The sequence below is a fragment of the Spodoptera frugiperda genome, unplaced genomic scaffold (assembly GCF_023101765.2).
Source record: "Spodoptera frugiperda isolate SF20-4 unplaced genomic scaffold, AGI-APGP_CSIRO_Sfru_2.0 tig00001167_1, whole genome shotgun sequence".
In the NCBI taxonomy this organism is placed as follows: Eukaryota; Metazoa; Arthropoda; class Insecta; order Lepidoptera; family Noctuidae; genus Spodoptera; species Spodoptera frugiperda.
In genome coordinates, this window is record NW_026095724.1 from 148,562 (window position 1) to 162,742 (window position 14,181).

Consider the following 14,181-nt stretch of genomic DNA (forward strand, 5'->3'; position numbering starts at 1 on the left):
AGATCATTGTGCTAAAAGTCTCTCCTTTGGAGCTTATAGGGATTAAAGCATTGATCCCGGAACTGGAGCAGAAGAAGTGGCTCATCAATGTGGAGTCTGGAGATAGCTTGTGATCATTGGATATGGTTATCGTCAAGTTGGCTCCCTCACTGCAGGAATGACAACCTTTCACATTCACATTGGTTGAGTAGCAAGAGTCCTTCGTTTTCACCAACTCAAGCTGATAGTTCTTCATTTGAAGGTTTATTGACAAGATACTATTCGGAGGTGCCAACATGAAAATTTGATCCGAGTCAGATTGAACTAAGTATCCACCATATGCTTGTGGTAATAAACCATTCATGAATTGTTTCGATATGTTTACACTATTTAACTTGGCCAGCCAGCTCCAGCCTGCTCTTTCTGTAATAACGCTTGAGCTGGCTATTTTACAATTTGGTCCAGGATATAAGGCATCATTCACAGTTTGGCATCTGACTTCCCCCACTTTCCCAGAATTCATCTCTGATGTGCCCTGACAGTCTACCATTGCTATCAAGCCAGCTTTCCTCATGAAGCACTTACTTATGATACCTGATGGGGATGTGGTGGCTGATTTTAAAGTGAATGTGAGATCATCAACTTCCTTACTGGTAGCATCCTCCAAAGATAGAGTATGGATGAAGCTCAATCCTGATCTTTTGAGATTTATGTCAGCAATGACCTTGTATCTCCAAGAAGAGCATGACATGACCTGGTATGATTCTTGATTTGGGTTTTCGACTGAAATTGAACTGAAAGCACATCCATCGGAGCAATAAAAACAGCCATTGCCAGCACATCCAGCATTTAATCCACATTTCTTAATATAAGTGTGCAGGAAACATCTCATTGGCCATGTTTTCTTGATCCAAGAATTTTTTGCAAGATTGTTCTGCTCCTTCACTACAGTAATCTCTCCCATAACAATTTGAATGATTAATGACATTTAGTTTTGGTTGGAATGTGTAATACAGAGAAGTCTGAACACACTCTAATCTCAGGGATTGAATTCTAATGACTACATACATGCTCACTGCTCCAGTCTCTACATCTTTGGCTATAAAACACAAAGATTGCTTCATTCCTGATATCAGCAGTTCAACATTGGCTGTGATCCTACACACCATTTTATCTGCTTCTCTGCTGCAATCCTTACTCTCTATTGATACTACATTTGAGCTAGAACAAGATTCGACATTAGGGACACAAAGCTTACAACGCGCAGCGGCCGAGTCAGCAAAAAACCTGTACGTTTTAATTTTTAAGTAAACATATTATAGTAATAAGTTAATGTTATTTGTATTTCCTGTCTAATTTAGAGTTAAGGTCTATTACTAATAGACCTTAACTCTAAATTAGGTTTATACAAATACACTTAAATCACTAGATTTAAGTGTATTTGTATAAACCTATTAAATTTCGAACCATTGTTAATTGTTAAACTAGAGTGTACTTGATAATAAATATACCTATTGTTGGTTTGTTAGTTTTAGCTATAATATTGTTTTAAGTGATTGTTAAATCAATACCCCGCTTTGTTTTGTTAAAGTGTTTCTTTTAAAAAGGGGGGGAGTAGTGTAGCGGCATAGCGTATAAGTACTACTTAAGGCGTGTCAAGTTGCAACGTAAACAAAGTTACAGTTTATATTTCGGATGTAATAAATTATAGGTATTGTTTATTCATTTCATTGTTCATTATGTGAACACGCGCACTGTGTATCCGTCTTATTAAGGAACAATATACTTTCAGTCGTCATCGGTCTTTCATTTGGTCTACACCTTAGATCACACACTACCACCCTCTAAAGTATGTTTATATAATGCAAAATTTTAACACTCTAAAGAACTATGCTATATGGTTCCTTCAAGATTATTCAAATTAGGTTAATCTTAACCAGATATAAAAGTATTGTAACTTTTTGTGTTAGATGGAACCAACCGACATTGGTTCTGGTTTGCATAATTAAAATGCTTAGGTTCAAAAGTTACCAAGTGTCATGGGTCTGTATAACAATTGGTTTTAATAAGTGTTTAGGGTACTATGCCATATAGTTCTTTCCAGTTTTTTTAAAGATGGGCCAAAATGGGTTGGTTCCGCTATTGACAGTCTGTACCTCTGTTGTTAGTCGGTAAAAAGGAACCATATCTTTTGGGAAGATAGAGTGGGTGATTGTAGCGCTATCTGTATATTTAACTCAATTTCACTCAAATTGAGGGTTGGTTCCTGTTTGCAAAAATAGGTACACAATAAACTTCAATATAAGGATCCAAGTTAACATGGATCGTTATCGATATTTACCAAGTCATTTTAAGTAATGATTTCGAATAAAAAGAAAACGATCCATGCCACATGAATCGTTTTCATTAAATAATATCTTTGGAATTACAATTATCAAAGTACTTTGGATCGTTTTACTAATATGTGATTTAGTAAATATGATTTTATTAATAACGATCTAAGTAGCTTGGAGCGATATCTATAAAAAAAGTGATGAACTGCAATAACATGTATTGGGGTTGGTAACGTATAGTCATTATGACATGATGCGTTGAAATACATGGATTGTTTTTTTAATATTAAAGTATTGACTACAAAGAGTGTTTTGGTATATACATATAACTCATTTTCGACCATAGTGTGGGTTGGATCCTTTCCGCTTATTTACGTCCAATTTATATTGAAATTTATCTGACATAGTTATTATTAGATAGGTACGTAATTATTCACATCTACCTATCTCATAACAACTATGTCAGGTAAATCTTTAACAAAAATAAATCACTTTTTATCTAACAATTGTAAAATATAATAGAAAATCAACTTTTTGTATAATCTAATCAGTCATTCATCACCTACATAGCAATGAATCAGCATTTTTTTTTTTGCAATAATATCTAATATGAAAAATTCACTTTAAATCTAACAATTATAAAATATCACAGAAAATCAACTTTTTGTATAATCAAATCAGTCATCATCACTTACATAGCAATGAATCAGCAATTTTTTTTTGCAATGAATTCTAACCTTACCTAAACAATTGTAAAATTTCACAGAAAATCAACTTATTGTTTAATCAAATCAGTCATTCTTCACCTATATAGCAATGAATCAGCAATTTTTTTTTGCAAAAATGTCATATATGAATAATTCACTTATAATCTAAGAATTATAAAATATCACAGAAAATCAACTATTAGTATAATCAGCTAAATAACGTGTAAATAATTTCTTATATTTCAACAATTAGTAGCTAAATCCTTAATTTTTCTAAGCAGTGACCTACGGAGATTTTGTTTTTGAGGAGTTGGTCAGTTACGTATGTGATCCACGAATTTTTCATAATAGTTGTCTGTGCACATCGTTTTGCGGGGGTGCGTTTGATTTATATTGAGTAACAACCACTGTTTGTAAATCTGCGTCCTCTTTCAGCACGTTCAGAAGCTGATATAAATTAGCATTCTTTGGCACAGCCGAGTTTAATTTCTTATGCCAAGATACGGCATTTGTGGTTCGATGGCGTTCACCATGAACGCACCAAATGTCTACAAAACTCTCGTTCTCTAGCCCAATGGCTATGGCAATGGCCATGTCACAATTGACACCATGTAGTCATTAAATGTTTGAATGGCGTCAGTATCAGGACAGTCTTCCATTATGTAGCACCATCCATATGAATTTACGAGGAAGTAAAGGCAGTAAAGCTGAAAGTCTTACATGTCTTTGGGTGATAGCATCTTTTGTCAGATCCAACTGTTTTGCTTTTTTCCATACATTTTTGGAATAATGAAAGTAGCATCCTTTAATCACAACTGACGGAAAAACAATTGTAATGGCGTTCATTGCGGCTAGTTCAAAATCTGTTAAAAATTTTACGGGTTCCCACCCAGGAATGTTTTGTTTCAAAATTTCAAATAATTTCTAAAAAATCTCTGAATTGTAATGGAACTTCTACTTCATCAATTGATTTACATTTAATTTTTTTTACACCAGCTGCGTTGTTTCTTGCATAATACAATTTTGATTTGATGTTTGCAAACGATGTGATATTTCTCACCAAATCTGATTCAGTAGCGCAGAATTGTGATTTGAATTTGTTATATATGTTTGGTATTGGGGCGAAATCAGGCTTCATCACTTTATCTCTTAAATCATCCAGCTTTTTTGTCATTACATTTTTGAATTCATCGGGCTCGCAGCTATGATTTTTCTCATTGGTAATATTGCCATCCTGTGAGGACAACAAAATAGCTTTAGCAAAATAGTTTTCGGATAAAAATACATATTGAAAGATGGAACACTAACTGTCTTATTCATAACTAGCTACTTCCGCGCGGTTTCACCCGCTCTGCTTGGCTGCTATTGGTCATAGCGTGATGTTTTATAGCCTATAGCCTTCCTCGATAAATGCACTATTCAACACAAAAAGAATAATTCAAATCGGACCAGTAGTTCCGGAGATTAGCGCGTTCAAACAAACAAACAAACAAACAAACAAACAAACTCTTCAGCTTTATAATATTAGTATAGATATAACGCTTACCGAAGGTATAAACCTTCATTAGTTAAAACATGTTTTAACCTCGTAACGCCCAAGCATAAAAAATATCGTGAGAGCTAAATGCCCAGTGTTCATTTTAATGTACATAATATGAGGTTATTGTAAGTGCCCAAGCAAGAATGCACTTATTTTTTCGTAAATATGTGCATACGATTTTTTTTATATTTTTGGGTATAACCTGGCGTTACGTAGAAGATCAAGAATTAAATTTTAAGGCGATTTATTTTGTTCATTTAAATGGACATTAGGCGTTACTTACTACATTGAGGTTATTTATTTTGTTCATTTAACTGTATATTGGGTGTTACTCATGTGAAAAGGATATAAAGAAAAAAGTATTTATAAATCAATTTCTTTATTTTTGGTTATGTAATAATCACACATTGAGATCCTTAATTGAATTCAGTCTTTAAGACAAGTCTCTTAAATTTAACCACCTTCCTATTGCTGTGATAGTTATTGAAATATGCCTCTAAAATAAAATTACAAATAATGTTTTATCTTATCCAGATAAATAAGAAACTTCAAAAAACCTAAAAAGTACTAAAACATTAAGCACTAGCTGTTCTAAAAAAGAAATAGTCTTAACACAAGTCTGTCAAAAGTAATCACCTTTTTTTCAAACGAACGGAAACGAAATAATGAAAGCCTCTAAAATATTTAAAAATTAACAAAACATATAATTATCTTTTTCAAATCTCCTCTTAAATAATCAACTTCCAAATATACCTAATAAAAATCAAAAAATAAACATTGTTCTCTAATAACAAAAAATAAAAACTACGCATAAACAATATCTAACGTAAGTATTGTTTACAAAAAACATGAAAATGATAAATGTACTAATTATCTGAATCATTCTGATGGAAATCAAAAAAACAATTACGGTATCTCGTGAGGCATAAACTTACTTTGCAATGCATACATTTGAATAGAGTCCTATTGTAATGACAGTGACGGCATCTACTAGAATTACCATCACTTATCATAGGGAGGTGTTTAGCTGCATGGGTACGAAATTTCACGCTCGGCACTACAACCGTTGAAGGTCGGCCCTTTCTTCTAGCTGAAACTACTTCTGTTTCAGATGCTTCTTCGTGATCAGAATTTGTAAAAACATGTGACTCAATGAGCATTTCTCCTAGTTCCATTTTAAAGGCACGCAGTTGCAGTATTTTTGTTGAAGGAACTCCTAATTTTACCTGATCGTTTTTGTACTGCAACCAGAAGTTTGTAACAGCTAAATCAATCATGTGTGAGAAAAATCGTTGTGTCCATTTTCTGGTACGATATCTGTTAGGGCAAACAGCCAACATGCGATCGGCTAAATCGACACCTCCCATTTTTTTATTATACTCCTTAACAACTCTTGGTCTTGGCACAATTACATAACGTTTGTCTTTTTTGCACCATCTTTTGCATTCATCAACCTCAACATCAGCCTCCACAGAAGACAATAACAGTACTGGTTTGTTATCATACCATTTCGTAAGTGCAAGACGTTTATCATTTCTGACCAAAACTTGAAAGCTTCCCCTTCCCTGAGACTTTAGTTCATTATCACTTATTATTGATTCTCTCACATCATATGGTATTCTATTTTTCATAATAGTTCCCGTCCCCTTGATACCCCTCTTTTCAAGTTCATCAAATAACTTTTCTGAGGTAAAAAATCTATCAAAATAGAGTATATGTCCTGGTACTAGTTGGTCAGCCAATGTTAATACTGCTTTTTCACCCAATCCAAAAGGTGTATCAGCATAGTCTGAAAAGGTCGTTTGCCCTTGATAAACTTGGAAATCACACACAGTTCCATCTGGATTTGCTAAGACAAATGCTTTTATGCCTACAGGATTAGGTTTTCCCGGACAGTACTGTTTTATGGAACATGACCCGGTAAATGGGATGATCATTTCGTCTAAGGAGAGGCTTTGGTCTTTTTGTTGAGCGCGGCAACCAACTTGCATATATTGGATTAGAGGGCGAACTTTCCAAAGTATATCCTGAGATCTCATTTGCGGCGTGATATCATTGTCAAATACAACTTTCAAACTGTTTCTCAGCTGAAGAAATCTGTTTCGAGACATATTATCAGCTATGACAGGCACCTTCCATTTCTTCTCCCAAGCCATTCGCAGATTAGGATAATTGATGGAAGACATTACTAATGTTATACCCAGGTACACATGTGTTTCGACTGCGGTCAAGTTTAAGCTCCGCCCATGTCTCTCAACTGCGGTTTGGTTGCTTTTCTGGACTATTAAATCAATTAAATCGTCGGTTATATATTGCTTCCAATAATCTTGCTTCTGATAACCTTGACTATTTAGTGGCAAATAGGCCGGCTCTAATAAAACTGGAGTTTGAGGATGAAACTCTTGTATGGTCCAGTTGCTTGAAGGTACCGAGGACCCATTTGATGATGTCTCAACCGTTGAATTAGGACCCCTCACCCTTCCCCTTCTTACCCCTCTCCGACCTCGCTCAGCACCACGTCCTCTCGCAGCACCACGTCCACTAGCAGCACCACGTCCTCTCCCAGCACCACGTCCTCTCCCAGCACCATGTCCTCGACCTTGAGCACGTCTAACTGGCCTTTCTTCCGCTTCCGATTCCGTTTCATTTTCAGTTTCCGTTCTATTTTCTGGCGATCCGAAAACTGGCATGTATTCCGGATCCCCTACATCTTCGTCTGAAGGAACAAAGTCCTCAATTTCTGAATCGACCAATAATTGTTCAATATCAACATCCCCCAGACCTAAAGAAAGAAATAAAACCAATTATTATATAATAACCCATTGTACAATAGAATGAACATATTTTTTTGTACATTACGCCCAATGTGTAATCTAATGTACATAATATTTTAAGAGCGATTTAAAAAAGATTTTTGGATCTTTTAATAATAATATCACACAATAGTTTAGTAACAATTCTTTCACTAAGATCAAAATTTCACACAAAAATCTGTAAAATTAAAAAGATAAAAGCGGATCAAACTTACGTGGTATCTGCCGGCTCGCCATCTTGCCACGTGTGTGCAATTTTGACGTTTAACCAATGGTTTCTATCAAGTTGACAGACGTCAAAACGTTGACAGCATTAAACACAAATCAAATAAAAGTCACCATTAATATGTATCCTGGCGGGAAATTTAAACTTTCCACAAAATTTATTTTGTTCATCGTAATGTACGCTGGGCGTTTACGTGTACTTTTTTTAAATATGTTTGGGCTTTAATGATTTCTAATATTATGTACCTACATTATAATGTACAAGGGGCGGTACGAGGTTAAGGTGGATGCTCCAGGGTGGCCCGCAAAATTCAAATTATCGTAAGTTTTTTGCAATTTGCAGCTCAGTATGGGATAGTATAGTAATAGAAACTAAATTCGCGGTACTGGCATTTGTATGTATGTAACTTTTACATTTGATTGGATTATGATAAAAAAATCAAATAATAGGTATTTTAAATAACACTAATTTTAATAAAGAGAAGTAAATTATACAAAAGAACAAATTAATATACTCACTTAATAAATAAAAATCACTGTCACTCTGATACCAATACGCCACCGCCACCGCACGGAAATCACAGAACACATATACTAAGAAGAATATCAACTCCATACAAAAAAATGGTAGACGATTTTTCATAGCGACATCTATTGGTATCCCCAACGAAACTAATTTAGCGGGAAATTTAAAACTTTTATGCGGGAAAATTCAAAACCAAGGTGCTCGCTTATTCGTTAGTTTCAAGCGTTTCTTCCATGTATTATTCTTCTGTTTGAAATAATGTATATTTTAATCGTTAACCAATTCAAACAGAAGAATAATACATGGAAAAAACGCTTGAACTCTAGAAAAAGTTAGTTAAGGATAAGGTGAAAAGTAAACAATTTCATATAGATTTTATCTATGTTTTATTATATTCATTTTATTCTTTAATAGTGTAGTCGACGACTCTTCCTTGTACTGACCATTTTTAAGAGTACAAAAACGCTTAACACATATAAAAATACAGAATTTAATATAAAGTTCACATTTTCTTTGTGGTGGCAAGTTATAAACTTAAAATCTACTTTAACCTTAACTATATTTATTATAGTTTGACGGATATTTACTGTGTGGAATTTTGTGCGCAAAAGTTCATTAATAACAGTCGCACAAGATTCCACACAGTTTACAAGTGATTTTGACGCATACATTAGCGATTTTTTTAAATCGTCGTACTCTTTAAATTCCATAAATACCATACAATTATAATCTATTTCCTTTTCTAAAAGAAAATTGTTGCATGTTTTACACTCGTTTTTTTTCCTTTTTAATAAATACCCACACACGTACGCACACGCCTGCAATTCTGCACTATCAGTAGACGAAAGTTCGATAAAACTTTCATTTACCGAATCGGATGAAAGTGTTGCGGAGCAAAGCGTTTCGTCCAGTTCTTTTTTATCTTCATCGGCAGTGTGCACGAGTGTGGGTGTAAATAATTTCTTAAAATTCTTTAATATACTTTCATTATCGTCTAGTTCACAGTTTCCACCACTCGACAAATGTGCAAGGTTGGACATGATTGTGGTTTTCAAGGCCGCTACAAATTGACCAACAGTCGGATTTGTGTTGGCTCCACAATTTGCTCTTATAGAGCCAAATAAATTTTCGATTGGATCCTGTTGCAGGCGTCGAGTGCATAATGTTTTTATATTATTATGTTTCCATGTAAGATTTTTCCATAACCGCTCTACTGCATTAATAGTCCAGATCCAACCTTGTTGCGATGGAGGAATTTGCGAACTGCCCACAAATTGCATGTTCGTAATTTTAATTTTCATTTTATTGAAAAAATCCAGATGTGGTGATTTTTTTGATAAATTTGTGGAAAATGGCTTTCCTCTTTTTAATTCTGCACTTTCACTGTTCAAACTATCGAACAAAATTTATCCATATTTGACACTAGGTCAGCTGTGGCTATAGCTTCTGAGGGCATTTCTCCTGAAATAAAACAAAAAAGGGTCATAATTGTACAAATGCACACATTACATTGGCACATACAGTGTAGGCTAGTTACTGAAAATTAATCTATCCGAAGAAACACAAATCCACAGCCTTTGATGCCTGACTTGACGATACTGTCTCTTATTTTATTGACATGTCTATTTGTCTTGGTTTGGGCATTTATTAAAAGTTTTCATGTATCTAGTTGCCATTATTACTATTAGAACTCGTACGAGCTAGATAATTGCCGTGATTATAAATAACTAGCCTTCCGCCCGCGGCTTCGCCCGCGTGGTCTGTATGATAGCAAATTTCCATACAAATATTCACCCCCTATTTCAACCCTTTCTACCCCTTTTTTCGCAACAAAAAGTAGCCTACGACCTTTCTCATGGTCAACTCTATCTACGTACCAAATTTCGTCCAAATCGGTTCAGTGGTTTAGGCGTGAAAGAGTAACAGACAGAATTACTTTCGCATTTATAATATTAAGTATGGATTTTAATTTATATCCACTGTCTGTGGCAATGTTTTAGTTGATATTTTACAATACTAATTCATTAAGGGCTGATTTATCCTGTTGTACTCCCTGCCATGAACATGGATTTTTTTCTAGTATCTTTACAGTATATTGAGTAAAAAATACTCAAGCATTTTTGTACTATTATGAAAATTTCTACCAACTAGATGTAGGAGATACAAAGGTCATGCTGAGAAGAGCACTACTTCCTAACACGTCGTAGTTTTTTAATATCTAAGGTAAGGGTAAGTAGGGTAGTAATCTAACTTTATAACACTAAAGGAGTCATTTTTTTCTTTGGGATTTAGGCTCTATCGCAATTGAGAAAAGGAAGTAAAATAATATGTAGTAAGTATTAAAATATTTTAAACTGTTTAAAAATTGCCAGAGCATCACTGAGTTTGGTTGTGGTAGTGCTCGAAAGTAGTTCTTTCTAGCATGTCAGTCATATTTCTGAAAACCACATAGTAGGGAAAAATAGTACATTTTCTAAGTTATTTATTACCATTTAAAAAAAAAACATGGTGTAAGTATTCTTCTTAGCACAACCTTTGTATCTAGTTGGTAGACATTTTCATAATAGTGGTAAAGAATATTACAAAATATTGGTTATTTTTTACCTTAAAAAAGTATTTGTAGCTTATCTATGCCTGTGGATGTGTGTGGTGTGTGTTATAAATCTTCAGATAAACACTATATCAGTAGTTAATCAGAAAAGAATAAGACATGGAATGCAGATCATTGTCAATTTGAATTGGAAGAAACTTTGTCTAGGTATTGCAAAATCAGTCCTAAATAAAAATTGCATTGTGAATAGAAAAAAGTAAAAACAATCTATTATTTTACTAACTTCCGCCCGCGGCTTTGCCCACGATAAACATTTTTAATTTTCCCAAGGGAATGAGATGTTTTCCCGCGGTTAAAAGTTGCCTATGTCTCTCTCCAGCCTCCCAGCTAACTTCACACAAAAAATCATGTCAATATCTCGCTCCGTTTCGACGTGAAGAAAGGACAAACAAACAAACTCACAAACACACTTTCCCATTTATAATATTAGTATGGATTTACCTGTGGCTATTTTTGTGCAGCAACAGAGTGGCTAAAAACTTGAGCAGCCAACTTTACCCCCATCTTTTCTTTTGTATTTGGATTCAAATGTTGTTTACGAAGAACCGGTGCAAATACGAAATTCATATTTTTACTATCCAGTTCATAAAATTGTTTGATGTGACTCCATTTTGCCAAACCTGTAAAGAATGAAGTATTAAAATGACCCATAGTTCATACATCTTTAATATGAAATTTATTGGATGGTAAAATGTTAATAATTACTTTGTCCTGTCTGAACATTGGACTGTATATCTGTATCGTATTTGATATTGTACTTTAGGAAAAGATTTTTATGGACATCCACAGAGTGCCACTCACTGGCATCAGCATCAGGAAAACAAAACACGGCCCATGACACACAACTGTAACAAAATAATAATTGATCATTGAGAGGAAGCAATTTCTAAGTCGCAAACTTATTAAACTAAAGATAATGTTATAATACGGTGGCAACAACTGCAGTTATCAAATTTTTTGTGTTTGATGGATTGTTTCTGTTACTTTCCTGGATGAAATCGGATGTTTTAGCAACCATTCTAGTATGTGGGAGCTTCATTTCACTACTAAGATATAAACTTATATGGAAATAAATGGGTACTCCTTACCGTAACATGTTAGTTGGTCCAGGTTTAGGAAATCTATAAAGGCAAATGTCGGATTCTTCCTTCGGTGATCGGCCACATTTTAGACATCTTCGTCGAATATTATCAGCCATAATTAAACTAATAATGACGAAAACTAAACGGTACTAAGAGTCACTGTCTCAAATAGCAAACGGCAGCACAACGACTTTAACCACAACTCTACACTATAGCGGAGGAGCAAAGGCTCGACTCAACGCAATTAATGTAATTATTATGGAACAAATCGGAAACTGCTACAGCAAAATTGTGTTGATTGATTTACGAACGATACAAACCGAACAGCAAACAAACAACAACAACCGCCATTTTGAATGTTTGTAGGGTAGAAAATATCCAGTGCTGCCATAGTGCTAAAATAATATACCACAAAAGAGACATTTATGTAAAAAAATGTTTAAGATCCACGTTTTGTGACGTGTTACTGCAAAAGTCCGATATTTTATTTATTTTCTCGCTGTAATAATATAAAACTAATCAAAAATGGTAACAAAAGAAGGAGTCATTGAAACTACCAATAAATTGGATTAAAAAAGTTACATTTTGCTTGCAACCCTATTGGATCCCCAATAGGTATTCACCAAATGCCCATACATAGTTGACCCCCCCTGACGGAAATGTACTGAAGAATTTATGTAGATAAAATTTCTCTCCGAGTCAAAGCACAACATTCCAGTCACACTTGACTTTGATTGGTTGTTTCGATTTTTTGAACAATAGATTATATATATATATATAGAAACTCACCCTTTCTCGCAGGTAAAAAAAATAGCAAGATGATTCACTAAAACTACTCTTACCTATGCTAACCTTTGTAAAAATATTGGAGTGAAGTGAATTTGGAAGGTTTTAAGCATTATATTACAATTACATAAAAATATTGAAAAACAAATTTACTTTGATTAGGTTTGACTGCGCTGACTGTACCAAATTCAAGTTGTTGGTAATCGTTCGTACATTAAATTAATTTTTTTAAAAAGTGGTATCCGTTCGGAATAGAAAAAAAATAAGAGTTGAATCAAATACCAGTGGTATTAGTTTTTGGTATTAGAATGGAATAAATCAATCATTGGCACTTATTGGCAGTCTTATAATCATTGGCACTTTTTGAAATATTTTCTAACACCTACCTAGGTACCCACTTAAATCTTTATAAACTCTTAAAATGTACCTACCTAATCTTCTAATAAAATTTAAGAAGATCTTCGTCCGTAATAGGTTTGTTTGTTTTATTTATATGTTTATTTTTCATAAGACGTTTCGTTTCTTTTGTTGCTTTACTTTCTGATTCTGTTTTAATAAGTTTGCGGCACTTATTGTACCTGGTAGTCAGGTTGGCCGGCAGGTAGGTAGGTAGGGGTCCAAATAAAGTACACAATTCGGTAAGAATGTATACTTTATTTATCCAAACTTCTGTTGTCGTAATCACCTCTAGGCGCAGGCCAGACAGAAGAGACGTAAGACGAGGACGCGTCGCGGACAGGGCGGAGACGAGACACGGACGCGACTTTTGAAGTTATATAGAAGAGACGGGGCGCGGACGCGACGCAGTCGCGCAGTCAGGACTATTTTCGGCATTCAACAGTCTGATTTTGTCACCTCGACATGTCTTCTTCTGAAGATGAAGATGTACTAGCACTGGTAAATCTCGCTAATATACAGAGGGTTAGACGTTACTGGGTACATCCGGTATGGCTAAGCAATGAAGACAATCGATTTTTTAAAATAATGGAGGACCTACACAATTACCCAGATCGTTTTGTCACAGTGTATAAAATGACTCCACAGTGTTTTAATATTATCATGTCCAAAGTGAGAAATGCTTTACAGAGAAAGCACACAAATTGGAGAGTATCTATTAGTGCTGTAGAAAGATTACTTATAACGTTAAGGTAAGTGAAATACATTATCTTTTTTAATTACTTTAATACTAACAGAAAATTGTGTTACATAATAAGGTTTAATTAACTTTTGAAATATGTGCACGCTCAAACCGATGTTGATGTGTATAATTTTTCTACACTAAAGTAATCCGATGGATTACTTTGGTGTAGAAAAATTGTACGTGTAGTTCAGAGGTAATTCTTCATTCAAAAAAGATGTATTGGTGACGTGTGCAGCCGAAACTGAACTAATTGTTGAATAGGGTGATAGAGTGAAAAACGTTGGGGTATTCTCATCCTGCACAGATATTGATGGAGATGCAACATTCTGATTTTGCTCTATTGTTGATGGAGGTGCAACATTATGAAACGGCTGTTGTATAGAAGACACCGCGGCTATGTTGTTTTGAGAAATGCGGGTAGAATATGCTGGTTCTGAT

At 34.5% G+C, this 14,181-nt stretch overlaps 1 protein-coding gene across 2 annotated transcripts; it reads right to left on the minus strand.

The window, feature by feature from the left end:
* Nucleotides 1–234: 234 nt before the first annotated feature.
* LOC118264221 (piggyBac transposable element-derived protein 3) lies at nt 235–13,901 on the minus strand. Of its 2 annotated transcripts, XR_007707610.1 has the most exons (4): nt 11,440–13,901; nt 7,588–11,354; nt 1,406–7,341; nt 235–1,355 (listed from the first exon to the last, which is right to left on the minus strand). XR_007707610.1 is itself a non-coding variant. In XM_050707629.1 (2 exons), exons 1-2 carry the CDS (start codon nt 7,607–7,609, stop codon nt 5,426–5,428), a joined length of 1,938 nt encoding a protein of 645 aa, XP_050563586.1. In that variant the 5' UTR covers nt 7,610–13,901; the 3' UTR covers nt 235–5,425. The 2 variants fall into 2 exon arrangements, 1 of the variants encoding a protein (XP_050563586.1); XM_050707629.1 differs by having other exon boundaries at nt 235–7,341; nt 7,588–13,901.
* Nucleotides 13,902–14,181: the final 280 nt, after the last annotated feature.

Coding starts and splice junctions, on each gene's coding strand:
- LOC118264221 (XM_050707629.1), bottom strand. CDS start 7,609: ATGGCGAGCCGGCAGATACCAC. Junction 7,342..7,587: donor GGCGAGCCGGCAGATACCAC/GTAAGTTTGATC, acceptor TTCTTTCTTTAG/GTCTGGGGGATGTTGATATT.